Source organism: Cottoperca gobio, chromosome 5 (genome assembly GCF_900634415.1).
Source record: "Cottoperca gobio chromosome 5, fCotGob3.1, whole genome shotgun sequence".
Classification (NCBI taxonomy): domain Eukaryota; kingdom Metazoa; phylum Chordata; class Actinopteri; order Perciformes; family Bovichtidae; genus Cottoperca; species Cottoperca gobio.
In genome coordinates, this window is record NC_041359.1 from 7,110,113 (window position 1) to 7,126,246 (window position 16,134).

The 16,134-nt window shown below is 42.2% G+C and overlaps 1 protein-coding gene across 6 annotated transcripts in view; it reads right to left on the reverse strand.

Moving 5' to 3' along the window:
* Positions 1-16,134, reverse strand: part of LOC115008289 (nuclear receptor coactivator 3-like) — a 37,965-nt gene that overhangs the window by 8,645 nt on the left and 13,186 nt on the right. For 2 of the 6 annotated variants that reach the window (XM_029431795.1, XM_029431790.1), the window contains exons 2-12: positions 14,204-14,271; positions 8,346-8,450; positions 7,929-8,089; positions 6,498-6,598; positions 6,074-6,248; positions 5,773-5,964; positions 5,434-5,520; positions 4,905-5,048; positions 4,064-4,211; positions 713-1,227; positions 1-260 (exon numbers count right to left, since the gene is read on the reverse strand). The exon at positions 1-260 is cut by the window's left edge and continues 705 nt beyond it. In XM_029431795.1, the coding sequence (XP_029287655.1) occupies positions 1-260; positions 713-1,227; positions 4,064-4,211; positions 4,905-5,048; positions 5,434-5,520; positions 5,773-5,964; positions 6,074-6,248; positions 6,498-6,598; positions 7,929-8,089; positions 8,346-8,431 (1,869 nt within the window). In that variant the 5' untranslated portion in view covers positions 8,432-8,450; positions 14,204-14,271. Of the gene's footprint in view, positions 261-712; positions 1,228-4,063; positions 4,212-4,904; positions 5,049-5,433; positions 5,521-5,772; positions 5,965-6,073; positions 6,249-6,497; positions 6,599-7,928; positions 8,090-8,345; positions 8,465-9,974; positions 10,046-14,203; positions 14,272-16,134 lie in introns of those variants that run through there. The other 4 variants (XM_029431792.1, XM_029431794.1, XM_029431791.1 and 1 more) reach the window with 4 other exon arrangements.

Genomic DNA, 16,134 nt, shown 5'->3' on the forward strand with positions numbered 1-16,134 from the left:
TGAGCTGCCTGGGCTCTTGGAGTCGGAGTAGGCTGGGAAGATTGGTTTGCAGGGTCCACTTGCTGCCTGGTTTGTGGAGTTGATGCTCGGGGAGCTATCAGGCTTGTGAGCGGGAGGAGAGGTGAGGGGGGAAGGCATCGGATTGCCCACTCCCTCACTAATGGCTTGGAGGGCATTCAAGGAGCTGCTGGAGAAGGTGGTTCCTCCTAATCCGCCTCCAGAGTTACCAGGGTGACTGGAGCTCATGGGAGAGTTCATACCTGCAAAATGACGCAACCAGAGATACGTCATCAATCCATGACATTAATAACGCAAAATGTGTCATTCAAGAAGTTGTGATAAGACTTAACAACGTGTTTATGTGGAAGTGTTTTAAATAGTAACGCATGCGTTTGGATAGTATTGAGTATACGACTGGATAAATAAGACTTGGATCATATTGCATCAGTTGCGCAAGAGTTTATAAATGTATTTTTGGATATAGGTTTGCTGTTGTTAAACACGGTTTCTCATTTACGTCAATTCAGCAAGAATTTTCTCAGATGTTTTTGATTTTCGTACACTGTGAAGGGATGAGAGAAAAACTAAGTTTTCTTCAAGAATTCAAGGAGAGTTATTGATATAAAAAAAAGTAAAGTATTACTTTAAGAAGTGGCGATTCTCTACATCTAATTAATAGTTCTCAAGAGTTATACAAAAGTTTGGTTCATACCTCCGGGAGAGAAGGGGCTGGCACCCATCTTGGGGCTTCCTCGGACTCTGGGTGAACCCATGACGTTGTGTGGGGGGCAATTAATCCCCGGACTGGCCTGGGGGGGGCTGGTCATTCCCATCGCGTACCCTCCACTTCCAGGTCCACCTCCACTACCTCCATGGAACTGACTCATCTGCTGATGTTGTTGTTGTTGGTGCTGCTGCTGCTGCTGCTGCTGATGCATGCCATGGTAGCTTATCGGATTCATGGGCCCCATTTGGTTCATGGAGGAGTTCATTGGATGCATGGAATTCATTTGAGTCATCTGGTTCATGGGATTCATCTGATTCATGCGGTTGCCCCCTGTGTACGGGGGCACTCCTCTTTGTGGCATGTTGCTCTGTTCACCCATGCCATAGCCTCTGTTCATGCCCCCTGCTGGGCCCATGTTCATTTGTTGGTTGGGGTTGTTGACAACCATGTTTTGAGGCCTCATACCTCCAGCCTGGTTTCCGCGATAACCATTCTGCTCCCTATAAGGGAATATAGTAAATAACAAAAGTTTAAAACATAACAAAGTTGAATCACATACAACACAGTGAGACAATCGGCAAGTTTAGAAGAGCATTTAGAGCAGCGATACTCAACCCGCGGCTCCTTTAAGACTAGTTGCGGCTCTTTTAAGTCCCACTTAAAAAAAAAAAAAAAAATCTTTAAAAAACGAAAAACAAAAACATTGTCAGCAGAATTCATCAACATTTCATTATCACTCACAAGTCACACATCAGTCATCACACACATCAGTCTATTAAGTCGCCCCCCCCCCCCATCCCTCTGAACAAACAATCACAAATGATTTCAGGTTTCGCGCTCTGATTGCAGTTGCGCGAGATAATTGCTCCGTCACACTGGGAAAACTAGCTTACAGCACTACGCAAAAATGGCAAAGGAATATAGGAAACGAAAATATGAAGAGGAATATCGAACATTTAAAGAGGACTGGGAACTCAAGTTTTTCTTCGTCTCCACCGGTTCGGGAAAATGCATCTGCCTGCTTTGTGACGTCATTTCTCAATTTAAAAGGTCCAATTTGCAGCGCCATCAAGACACAAAACACCCGAAGTTCAGTACCGACTTTCCGAAAGGTGGAGAGCTGAGGGCGGAAAAGCTGGTGAGACTCAAACAGAACCGAACTGCTCAAAAAAACTTATTCCACACTAATACGAGTGAAAGAGCGACAGAGGCCTCCTACAAAATCACACATGAACTGATGAAAAAGATAAAGCCATATACTGATGGAGAAATGGTGAAGGATTGCATACTGCTGGCTTGTTCAACGTTGTTTCCTGAGAAAAAAGACCTGGAACGAGAGGCAAAAAAAATTCAACTGTCGGATTCTACTGTAGCTAGGAGGGCATCAGACATTTCAGAGAACATTGCACATACTCTTAAGGACAAACTGTCATCCGCTGAGTTTGTCAGCCTTGCAATGGACGAAAGCTTGGATATCAATGACACGCCACAATTACTCATCTTTATCCGAGCGATCAACAGTAAGTTTGACATTACAGAAGAACTGCTTGACATGGTTTCACTGGAAAATGGAACAACAAGCATTGAAATAAAAAACGCTGTGCTGGAAACATTAGAAAAGTTTAACATTGGACCAGAAAAAATCACAGCATTCACAACAGATGGCGCACCGGCGATGCTTGGTAAGAGGAACGGAGCCGTGGCTTTGCTGAAAGAAACGCTGAAAAACGGCGGGGTTGCTGCTGAGGGTATTTTCTCATACCATTGTATTGTGCATCAACAAGCCTTGTTTGCTAAGTTCAAATGTCTGAATGAAGTGATGGCAAATGTAATCGAAGTGGTTAATTATATCAGGGCCCGTGCAAGAAACCACTTAAATTTTAAACTGCTGTGCGAGGAGTTTGACACTCACTATGGAGATTTGGTGTTACACACCGAGATCAGATGGCTGTCTAAAGGACGTATGCTTGCACATTTCATGGACCTGCTTGAACCCCTGAAATCCTTCATTGTCGGCCAAGGGGAGACTTCCCGATTTTCCTTTTTGGATGATAAAGAGTGTGTGCTGTCTGTTGCGTTCCTGTGTGACATTACGCAGCACTTGAACGAACTTAATCTCAAGATGCAGGGAAGAAACAAGACCGTGTATGAGCTCTACACGGCTGTCAGAGTATTTTCTGATAAACTGGATGTACTCGAACAAAGTGTCCGTGGTTCTGATTACCGTTTCTTCCCCACCGTGCAGAAAGTGATGGCGATGCATGCAGACGCTCTCCTGCCCTGTCAATCACAATTCTGTGACGTGCTAACTGAGCTCAAGCAAAACTACACATCAAGATTCCACGACTTCAAGGACCATAGCAATATTTTTCTACTTGTGAAAAACCCATTCCTGATTGAGGTCAATGAAATGAAGCAAATAAGCGACCAGCTCGGACTTGTGCAGCTTCAAATGGAGTTCGTGGAGTTAGAGAGCTCAGATGAACTTCAGCGTCAGTTTCGGATTACAGATGTCGTGGACTTTTGGAAACTGGTGGGGCATCTACCAAATATCTCCAGACTGGCAAGACGCATCATCTCAATGTTTCCGTCCACATACCGGTGTGAAGCAGCATTCTCTGCGCTCTCAAAAATAAAATGTCGCAACCGAAACAGATTTAGTCTGCAGCACACAACAGAGGCCCTTCGGATCGCCGTTTCCAGCGCAGAGCCCGACTTCAAACTAACTAACCCTAACCCTGTCAGAAATCACATTGAGTGTGAAGTAAGTACAACATTACTCTTCTGACTCTTCTTCTGCTGTCTATAATCTGCTGTTATATGGACTGTGATGATCAGTAAACATGCTGTCTGTTATCTGTTGTTATGGGCAGTGATGATCAGTAAACATGCTGTCTGTTATCTGTTGTTATGGACTGTGATTATCAGTAAACATGCTGTCTGTTATCTGTTGTTATGGGCAGTGATGATCAGTAAACACACTGTCTGTTATCTGTTGTTATGGACAGTGATGATCAGTAAACACACTGTCTGTTATCTGTTGTTATGGACTGTGATTATCAGTAAACATGCTGTCTGTTATCTGTTGTTATGGGCAGTGATGATCAGCAATGTGTGTTTTGTGGTTGCAGTGAAAATAATAAATCAGTTATTGCACTGTACATTATGCTTTTAATTCCTTAGTAACATATTACTATTATCCATATTCTCAAATGCATCATGGTTTCAGGGAGGAAAGGAGCGTTTTTGGATTGTGGCTCTTGCAAAAATATTTTTTCGTCAATGTGGCTCCTGATTAGGACAAGGTTGAGTACCACTGATTTAGAGCATATTCACCTTTGTAGCAAGTGTGTGGACAGGAAAGAGTGTGGCTCATTGGTATTGGGATTCCTGCAGAGGTCACTCCTGGTCTGAGCTGTGACTGGGGTGCCATCAGCGAGCGAGAAGCGGTAGAGTGGAGTCTCTGCATGGCCATTATGGAAAGCTAGAGCAGAGAAAAGGAGAATTGAAACCACCCAAAAATAGGGACAAAGCATGCGCACACAAACATAAAAAAGAAAACGCTAATAAACAGCTGTGCCAGGTTGTTGAAGGGTTGATATATTCTTGCCGTTCTGCGAGTTGGGGGAAAAGTCATAGCCTGCGATGCGGTCACAACACAAAGGATAGCCTGGTAAAAAGGTGTTGCTCAACCTTCAGATGCTAATACCGGTAACAAATGAAACTGCCATGTAGCTGCTGTGCAATTGAAATGATTCCAGAGGTCACTGTCTGAAAGCTTTTGATGTGAAGCTAACTGAATGAACTAACTTACAGCTGTGATAGTTCGGCAAATATGACAAGTCAAGAGTGTTACTCATTGTGTCTTACAAATCATATAATATTTCCTGTTGTACGAGAGATGATTCATTAATGGTTTGAGCATCCTATTCATCTAGCAAGGGCTGTGTCCCACATAACAAATGTTTTAATTACAATAATTGTGTTAAGGTACCTAGCATACTTTTGCTAATGCTCAAACCTGCCCTCCTGGCGCCTATAATTATGGCTCATGCCTTTGCCAATGTCTGTGACGATGTTATCATTCTAGGTAATCCATTCACATGCAAAATAAGTGCAGAAATAAAGTTGCTATTGCATACACCTGCTAATGTAGCACTAGATCAGAACTACATACCATCTTGATAGTGCCGTTTGTAGGACCACGGTTGTCCCTCACTTCGATTGAGAAACATCTGCATGCAGCGCCTCACCAGGTCCTCCCAGCCCGGACGCATAGTGGTGCTAAGAGACGTTTGCTGCTCAATTTCAATCAGTTTACCTGCAATATAAAATGCACCGGATTACACAAAGGATTATGGCGAGTGGTGAACTTTAGATGTAGAGTATATGCATCAGTGTATTAAGCATCTACGGTGTACATTTCTAAATAACAAGAATGATTTGGCTTGAAAGGTGACATTGTCATAACAATACAAGTTATGAGCATAAGTGGGGAATTAATGTTTATTTATTTTTTTAAAGTACTCCGCACCACCAAATGCCATCAAACATGGCATCTATAACCTAACTAAGTTTGACTAAGGCCTTTGTAAGTGGTTGTGCCTAACCAAAACATTTTCAACGGGTCATGTCACATGTATACAAAATGAATTAACTTGGGAAAAGTACTTGCATCTATTAGATATAACACAGAGGAAACTTACCAGACAGTTCATGCCGCGTGCTAAACCTCTCCGTCCGCTCTACTGCGATGATGCGTCGTGCCACACAGATCATACATGACTGCAAATCTGAGAAAAAGGAAAACGCAATGTTAAGTTAGTACTATGGAAGACAACCTTTTAGCACACATTGACAAGTAAATACAGTGCATACTATGTGTAAGCCAGGAAAGTCCTACATCGTAGCTGCTAGTTAAATCTTCCTCATGAATAAATAGAAATGTTAACTGTTGCCACATGTGTAACTTGTATTTTCACATTGTTTTCATCTAAAAATTAAAAATATATATACTGTATTCAATGCTTTTATCAATGACTTACCTTCTCCCTCCTCCATCATGGCCCGGGGCTGAGTGAGGGCAAAGCACTGCATGGTCTCATAGCGTTGGCCCCCAGGCCTCTCTTCTGACATCCCATGACTCTGACCATGAACAAAGTTCACCAGCATACGACAGTTGAAGGTGTGGCTCTTCTGCCTGGGTGCCTCTCCACCCCATGATGCCCCATTTGGTGCTATGAAGGGAAACAGGCAACGGGTGAACAGACGACCATGACTGTGTGTGTCCCGGAGCATTCAGACGTTCAATCTTTTATACACGTGTGTGAGGAACCCGTGTCTCACCATTAGACTTAGGTAGGTTCTTGTGAAACTCCTCTCTGTCCTCGTCATGGATGATGTTGTACACGCTGGTGTTGATTAGCTCTTCCTGCTTGTACTGCAGGTACTGCGTCACGTTGTCAGACACAAATACGATGCTGCCCTCTCGGTTAACCACAAACAGAAAGCCGTCCAAGGCCTAAGAAACACAGGGCGTTAAATGGAGGAAGACTTATCAATGAAAATAACAACAACAACAACAACAACAACAACATATACACACACACACACACTTTATTTGCTTACTATTGTTGCCCCTCTATAAACCAACTGAGTCACTTCTATCAACTTTAAAATGAGCAATGACAGCAAAGCACTGGTCCAGCATATGGAAAGGCAGCTCATTATTGTTGTTCTTTTGCCCCCCAGTGATTGTCCCCGAGCTGACCTGTAGGAGCAGCGGTCCCAGATGGTCCTTGTCAATGACCCCTTGACCAGTGGAAGACACATCCGCCTTCTGGACATCGTCATCACTGCAAGAGCTCTTCCCTGAGGACAGAATAAGCACATCACACTACTGATGAAAAGAGAAGTGTCATTTTTATTTACTAGAACAGTCGTTCAGAAGGAAAGACTTGGTGCTAGTGACCTTCATTTTGAGAAGTGCACATAGCCTGCATGTTCTTTAGGCCACAGTATAATAGATGTTATGATATTTTCCCTGATCGAACTGTACAGTCTATGATGTCCAGTTAGCTGCGGAAGCTGCTTTCTTAATGCAATGAAATACTTTTCAGGCCAGCAGGTGGCAGCATGAGTCACAGATGAATGATTAGCATGCCTTTCTATTTTTAAAATCAGCATGTGTCTGAGGCTTTATTAGATACCATTCTATATAGCAGGGCCATCTGTGGCACGGACGCTGAGCAAAACGACAAATAATGACTCTGGATTGAATTCAATTTCTAACCAAACACGCTGTATGAGCAAACAGAGCTGAGAAAGCAGCGACTAACGTGAAAAAACAGACACTGGATAAACTGATTGCAAAGATGTGTAAACAGGGGGAGTAAAAGATGTGTAAATGGACAACAGACAGAAAAGAGAAGAAGAAAAACAGGCACTCCATCATTCCCATCCTGTAACTATGGCAACCTGGCTGCAAAACACCAGGGCCAGCAGTAGCTAGCTGTGACCCTCTGGGTAGATTCCAACATGATTGCCCTCTCCCTTCCGTACCCACTTAACCTCACAGATATAATCTCAACCAAGGTAAAACAGGTTGAAGAAAATATCCTCCTTTGCACAACCAATCAAATGTAAAATCAAGATTTGCCTAAGGACAGGAGCGACTCTATAAGGTCTGATTTCTGAGTCACCACCACTGTCATTCGTCTCCCAGGGAGAAGCACGGTTTGACACTAACAGATACACACTGTCACTGACAGCCTTGAGCCACGACCACCAAGGACTGGTCTCAATTACTGGTGTTCGTTTACCCCCAGCAATACAAACCACCAAACTGGCTGTCAGTCTGAAGCAGCCTGGCCATGAACCAAACACACCACTTCATCACTGGCATCATCTGTCCTGCAGCAGGGTGCTTGACAAGAAGTCTAACTGAATTCACTGTTTACTCCTCATAACAAATACAGAAAAAAGACAAATAAATACATTATAAAGAATATAATAATAATAATAATAATAGAAAATCTTGTTTAATAAACACAATATTAACAACAATAATACAAATACATGTAAAATAAACACAATAATAAGTCTAATAACAACAAGTATAATAATAATTAGTATAATAATAACAATAATACTTTGTGGCTTTGTTTATAAACAGGAGTGTATGAGTGCATGGTGGTGGTACCTTGTTCTTTTATTTGTCTGATCTGTCTCACGGTCTCTTTGAGGATTGCACATTTGTCAGGCTTGACGTTGAAGCTGTCAATGTTGGAGAGATTGGCAGAGATGAGCTCCGCCAGCTCCTCGATGTACTTGCTCTCCTGTTCCCTCCGACGCTTGTCACACCTGCCAGGGCGCCAACGGGATTAGACACATTGCCATGACAACCTATGGCCATATGGCCTTGGCTCAGATGCATTAGATATTTTGATGGCAGCAGATATACGTTTGAACCGGGGGGGTTGGGGGGGGGGGGGGTTACGGACAGGGGGCCAATGGGGAGCAAGCGACCTCGTGCAATTGCTGACATTCACACCAAAAACAGCAGCAGACAAAGTGGATTGATGAGTGATGGACACATAACAGAAGTTACAGCACTCACCCTAAGCCTGGCGTGTCACAGGTGGACAGTTTACGTTTGCGGTCAGAGCACAGTGGCTCCAACGAGTTGTCTCCTACACCACTCATTTTCAGCACATATCAGCTCCTGAAAGCAGAAAACTGCACATCATATATACATGCATTCACATATGCAACATGATCAGAAGGAAATGAACACATTAGTGTGGTTTTATATGCTTGTATGTGTGTGTGTGTGTGTGTGTGTGTGTGTGTGTGTGTGTGTGTGTGTGTGTGTGTGTGTGTGTGTGTGTGTGCTACAAACTAATCAAAGGATAAGTGTGGATTGGAAAGTGTCCTCAGCTGTCATTTCTTTGCAAAGTTCACACAGATATTACGCCAAACTCAGGCAAACCTTGAGAGCTTCGTGTTAAGTTATGGGGTGGGGGTTGATTCCCAAGCTATTGAGGTTATAAATTATGTGACTTCCAAGGGAAGAGTAGATTGTAGATTCCTACAGATGTATGAGGGTAGACTATCCAGTTAGTAAAGCAGTCTTGGTTCCTGCTTAGTGCTTGATGGGAGTGAAATCTCATCTGTTCCACTGCGAGGAGCGACTGATGATGATGTAGTGATTTGGAGCCTCGGGGGAAATGGGTCATCCTGCGTTCAGCCAGCCTGCCCGCTAGAATGGTACCACTCTGCTAGCAGCGGCAACACACGAACACACAAACTGTTTCTAGTATACTTGCATGTTCAGGCATGTCGCGGCACAGTCTGTAAGAGAGTTGAGTGCTCTTAGGGTTAGGGCTACTGTCCCAGCCTAAAGCACATATTCACAAGCCTGCCTCTTTGTCTATCTGCCTGGGACTGCACAGGGGGAAAATACACAGTGCTTAGGCTTGTGGAACCCAGAAACAATCTAGGCGAGGCTCAACAGAGCATTTCAGGGACTAGTATCCCTCTTCCGCATTCTCTTCACTCTGCATTCTCCATGCTAGCCTACATCCGCTCTTTCTTCCAATAAGTTTTAACTGCCGTTTCCTCCCATACCATCCTGAGACAACCCCTCCCTTCTTTCCCTCCCTCCCTCCCTGGGTGTAGCAGTACAGGGCTGTGGACCCTGCCCTTGTTTTCTTGCTCTGGCATTGCCCTGTGCCTGACCCCCTCAAAGTTCACGTTAGATGAAACCTCTGTAGCTAGCATCTAAGGTCACTGCTCTTTCCGATTCCCACCCAGAAACACACACAAAGCTGTGGCGTGCGGCTGCACAACCAGATTGTTCTAATACTCTATCCTCGACTCTGCGTCCGCATGCACACAAACAGTCTTAAACACAGAGTGAGCTCATTCCAGAGTGGAAAAGTATAGAACGAATGGGAACTATTATGCAACTCCTGCTCCGCAAACTGCAGGCTAGGACACGCAGCCTAGTCACCCACCACTACTACTACTACTACTACTACTACTACTACTACTACTACTACTACTACTAGAGGAGCACCAAGTCTCAGACAAGCACTCTGCGCCATAAATCTGCAGCGCATGCTTTTTGTCCGTCTACATTTCACCACCTCTCTCTAAATCTGCCTGTCCTGCTCCGGCTGTGACTCCCACTGCCGTCCCTTCTCTCTTTCCTTCCTTCCTTCCTGGTTTCCGTCCTAAGGCTCACCTCTGCAGTAGAGGAGAAAGATGACATCAGCCCTCAGTCAGCCTCACATCCTGAAACGGACAAACAGCAGAGCTGGGGACCTTTCTGAGAACAGGGAATGCATAGCGGCGTAGCAGTTTCTATTCTGGTCATGGAGAAACAATGTTGAAAACTTTGGAGTTTCTCAGTCTTTTTGCTACATACAACTTCACCAAATCAACTATGTTTGCAAAGACATTTAACCCTTTGACACACAATGCAAACCCCTTCTAATGCGCAACATGGGTCCAAACGGACCCGTATTGGTTTCCTATGTGACTTCATGCATGGCTCAGTGTTTCTTTGCTATAATTTTGGAAATCAATTTATTTAATCATTTAATATTCCAAGTATTCATTAAATATCTTGTATTTGATGACCACAAATCATTATTTTCATTTTTTCTCACACGAGTCTAAAATGACCCGTGTGTGTAAAGTGTGATAACAATGAAAAAAAGACATACTATAATAATAATGTTGTTAAGAATAATTATTATAGCAGTGATTTGGACCAAACAACACATTTAATATTTGAAATCTTTATTTGTCACTTTGTCACACTCACACATAACATACATCATCATACAGCCGATAACACCGTGAGATAGTGAACTGTTAGTGTGTCTGTAGTGTAACTGTTAGTGTGTCTGTAGTGTAACTGTTAGTGTAACTGTTAGTGTGTCTGTAGTGTAACTGTTAGTGTAACTGTTAGTGTGTCTGTAGTGTAACTGTTAGTGTGTCTGTAGTGTATCTGTAGTGTAACTGTTAGTGTAACTGTTAGTGTGTCTGTAGTGTAACTGTTAGTGTGTCTGTAGTGTAACTGTTAGTGTAACTGTTAGTGTGTCTGTAGTGTAACTGTTAGTGTGTCTGTAGTGTATCTGTAGTGTAACTGTTAGTGTAACTGTTAGTGTGTCTGTAGTGTAACTGTTAGTGTGTCTGTAGTGTATCTGTAGTGTAACTGTTAGTGTAACTGTTAGTGTGTCTGTAGTGTAACTGTTAGTGTGTCTGTAGTGTATCTGTAGTGTAACTGTTAGTGTAACTGTTAGTGTGTCTGTAGTGTAACTGTTAGTGTGTCTGTAGTGTAACTGTTAGTGTGTCTGTAGTGTAACTGTTAGTGTGTCTGTAGTGTAACTGTTAGTGTGTCGGTAGTGTAACTGTTAGTGTGTCGGTAGTGTATCTGTAGTGTAACTGTTAGTGTAACTGTTAGTGTGTCGGTAGTGTATCTGTAGTGTAACTGTTAGTGTAACTGTTAGTGTGTCTGTAGTGTAACTGTTAGTGTGTCTGTAGTGTAACTGTTAGTGTGTCTGTAGTGTATCTGTAGTGTAACTGTTAGTGTGTCTGTAGTGTAACTGTTAGTGTGTCTGTGTGGTTGTCTGTAGTGTAACTGTAGTGAACTGTAGTGTGTCTGTAGTGTAACTGTAGTGAACTGTTAGTGTGTCTGTAGTGTAACTGTAGTGAACTGTTAGTGTGTCTGTAGTGTAACTGTAGTGAACGTTAGTGTGTCTGTAGTGTAACTGTAGTGAACTGTAGTGTGTCTGTAGTGTAACTGTAGTGAACTGTTAGTGTGTCTGTAGTGTAACTGTAGTGAACTGTTAGTGTGTCTGTAGTGTACTGTAGTGAACTGTTAGTGTGTCTGTAGTGTAACTGTAGTGAACTGTTAGTGTGTCTGTAGTGTAACTGTAGTGAACTGTTAGTGTGTCTGTAGTGTATCTGTAGTGAACTGTAGTGTGTCTGTAGTGTATCTGTAGTGAACTGTAAGTGTGTCTGTAGTGTAACTGTAGTGAACTGTTAGTGTGTAACTGTAGTGAACTGTTAGTGTGTCTGTAGTGTAACTGTAGTGAACTGTTAGTGTGTCTGTAGTGAACTGTAGGTGTAACTGTAGTGTGTACTGTAGTGAACTGTTAGTGTGTCTGTAGTGTAACTGTAGTGAACTGTTAGTGTGTCTGTAGTGTAACTTGTAGTGAACTGTTAGTGTGTCTGTAGTGTAACTGTAGTGAACTGTTAGTGTGTCTGTAGTGTAACTGTAGTGAACCGTTAGTGTGTCTGTAGTGTATCTGTAGTGAACCGTTAGTGTGTCTGTAGTGTAACTGTAGTGAACTGTTAGTGTGTCTGTAGTGAACTGTTAGTGTGTCTGTAGTGAACTGTTAGTGTGTCTGTAGTGAACTGTTAGTGTGTCTGTAGTGTACTGTTAGTGTGTCTGTAGTGAACTGTTAGTGTGTCTGTAGTGAACTGTTAGTGTGTCTGTAGTGAACTGTTAGTGTGTCTGTAGTGTATCTGTGGGGAATGTGTAACATGGATGAAGAAAATAAAAGAAAACTGATTCAATAAAAACATATGGGTAGAGCACAAACTGCCATCTCAGTGCAGACATGCCTCACAGATGACAGTCACATGTTTGCACACGGGGCTGTTGCACCTTTTGAGTCTTTAGCAGCTGTGCAGATCTTCCTCTTCACTTGGCCCTCCTGTCAGGTGTCCTCCTGTAGCTGGGTGGCTCATTCCTTTGCCCCTGTAATGTGCTTTTGGAGGTGGGGCGTGTCCTCCATGCACCTCTTCATGTGTGGCATGATAAGCTTTTTGCCCAGCTCCTTGATGAATAGCCGCCGTGCATTGGTCACACCACCCATGTAATCCGGGTAGTTAGTTCACTGTAAGTCGCTCTGGATAAGAGCGTCTGCTAAATGACCTGTAGTAATAATAGTAATAATAGTAATAATAATAATAATAATGTAATGATAATGACAGGTGGTATGTCTGGCTTGTTCTGGCGAAGAGTCACCACAATGATCAGGTTCTTCTCCAGGAGCTTCTCAGCCAGAGGGATACTGCTGAAGAAGTTGTCCATTGTGTCATTTGTAAGGCATGTGTGCGCATGGAGGGCACGCCCCACCTCCAAAAGCACATTACAGGGGCAAAGGAAAGATGTGGGCTAAATATAACAAACACAGCCTCCACCCAGCTACAGGAGGACACCTGACAGGAGGAACAAGTGAAGAGGAAGATCTACACAGCTGACAAAGACCCAAAAGGTGCAACAGTGTGCAAGGAGCACAAACATGTGACTGTCATCTGAGAGGCATGTATGCACTGAGATGGCAGTGTGCACTGTTCCCATATGTTTTTATTGAATCAGTTTTCTTTTATTTTCTTCATTCCTTGTATACATTCACCACAGTTCAGTACAGTTACACTACAGATACACTTACAGTTCAGTACAGTTACACTACAGACACACTTACAGTTCAATATCTCACGGTATTATCGGCTGTATGATGATGTATGTTATGTGTGAGTGTGACAAAGTGACAAATAAAGATTTCAAATATTAAATGTGTTGTTTGGTCCAAATCACTGCTATAATAATTATTCTTAACAACATTATTATTATAGTATGTCTTTTTTTCATTGTTATCACACTTTACACACACGGGTCATTTTAGACCCATGTGTGTAAACCTGATGTAGTGATACAAAAACTATTTTAGTTCATACATTAAGAAAGAAAAAATGAAAATAATGATTTGCGGTCATCAAAAACAAGATATTTAATGAATACATGGAATATTAAATGATTAAATAAATTGATTTCCAAAAATATAGCAAAGAAACACTCAGCCATGCATGAAGTCACATAGGAAACCAATACGGGTCCGTTTGGACCCATGTTGCGCATTAGAAGGGTAGTGATACAAAAGTGATTTTTATTCAAAAAGTAAGATGAAATGAAAATAAGAATTTGTGATTATCAAAAACAAGTTAATTGAGGAATTCATGGAATTCTGAATGATTAAAGTCATTTATTACAAAGATATTTACAATTAAAACTCACTTGGGTCTATTTGGACCCATGTTGTGCATCAAAGGGTTAAACTGCACGAAAGAAAAGAGTCTGACATGACTGAAACATAAATATCTGACAATCCACGTACACAGCACCACAGTGAGAGATTGTGAGCAGCTGCCAACCAAAACCACAGATGAGTCTCAACAGGCCTGGCTACACAGCACTGACCTGAATCAGCTTCATTTGACAATGTCAAACTTGCTCAGGGACAAGATGAGAAATGTTGCACAAACCATCAGGCAAACAAACAGCAGCTGCCAACGTGAGAAATACAACATCTCAGTTAAAAATAAAGATGGTCTGAATCTTTAATCGATTGTCCACCTGGGGTGTGTGTGCTTTTCTACATTATACAATATGCTCACCTTGACCAGTACAAGCCCCAGTCAAGCTCCATTCAGGGTCGAGTGTTGCTTCAATGTCTCAACATCTCCTGAAAACAAAGAGAAAATCAAAAAATCATAAACCCTGAATGTCTGGAGGTCTCAATACGACTCCATAATGGCACTGCTCGCTATGAAAATAGCACAAGCTCTATACATTTTAAGTTCACAGAAATTCATGGGGAAAAAATGATTTCTAAAATTGCACAGGAAGCCACAGCAGATAGCATCCTGTTTGCGTCCTCCCCTCAGCCCGTTCCACTGCGTCATCACTTCCCTTTCCTGGAAATGTGGCCACCATGTCATCCACCCTATTTACATATTCTGTTTATCAGACTGGACCCCTGTCGTCCTGGTTCCTACTCACACACACCATGTATGATATTTGCTGCTGGCCACCAGAGGCTTTTCAAAGCTTAGTTAACTCAGCCTTAAGAGAACAAGACCGTGTGGAAATAACCTCAACAAGGCCAGAAAGGTCCTGCACAATTATCAGATGGTGGCCAACACTAATTAACTAACTATTTAAACTCTGATTGGTCAAAGAGCTTTCCTGGTTCTACACATGACTGATGTTTTATTTGTTGCCAAGTCAGTATTTACAGTAACCAGGAAGCTATGTCACCTTCCTTTTCTACCATTTTTCTTTTCCTTATACAACTTTGAGAAACATTTTACAGACACTACACATTCTGTCAAAGCTTTCATAACCTTTAGCACTTTGCAATCCTACTTATAATCACAGTAACCTCTGGACCTTTGTGTTTTCTCATCAGAGCAATTGGATAATCTTTCATCAAACAACATAAAGAAATCTCTTTTGAGCTGGCCACTAACATCTGTGTGAAGTTCTTCCATTTCATAATACCTGGTAATATATCACACTTGAAAATAACTTTGTTTGTTTAGATCTTTCTAGACAAATTTTGATTTCAAGGGACCCGTCATGGGTCAAAAACTGGCCTTCAGTGTTTGGGTGCAAACTGATTCCAAAACCAGTTCCCTTTAGCACCATTATCCTGCGGCCACAGATGAGCCTTTCAGATGTCCTTTCCTGATGAAATATAATAATAATAAATCACACTGCTCCAAAATGCAAATTCTTCATAATGCAGCTACAATAATGTATGCCTTAAAATTGACTGAAAAATTACTTTTCACAACTGGTGTTCTCTAAGGACAAGCTAAAAACAATAATTACAGATTTAAAACATTAAAAAAAGAAATTGGATTTGAGAAATGTTTAAAACTCTTGAAAAGAAAAACAAATCCTATCATGTATCCTGTAGTCTTAAGTCTAACTCACAATCACACATAGCCACAACCTACTCTGCCAACAGTTGTGGTGTGTATGTGTGTGTGTGTGTGTGTGTGTGTGTGTGTGTGTGTGTGTGTGTGTGTGTGTGTGTGTGTGTGCGTGTGTGTGTGTGTGTATGTGTGTGTGTGTCTCCATCACAGACCACTGATCATATCAGTCCTAAACGCCAGGCTGCCACTGAGCTAATGCTGCAGCTGAATAATTTAACACAGAGAAAGAGAGAAAAGCGTTTCCCGTCTGTCAACTGTCCAAACACAGTTTAATAATTCTGAATCGCCTCTTACGGACAACACAACAAATAACCAATTCACAGAAACTAAACATTTTCGTTTTATCCTCATTCATGTACACTATTATAGTTAAACTGTGTTGATCCCAGTGTTTTCTATACTTTTTCTTATTAACGACGTTTTAAAGCACACCACACATCTGTAACTTCTGGAAGGGAAATGTAATTCAAACCAGGAGATAAAGGCTGGTATGAACATGGTCCGCAGCAGGAGGAGGAGTCAAGGCAGATTGAGTAGAATAAAGAGGGGGAGGAGGCAGGAGAACAGGGAGGGGGAGGGGAGAAGAGAGGAGACTGACAAACAGT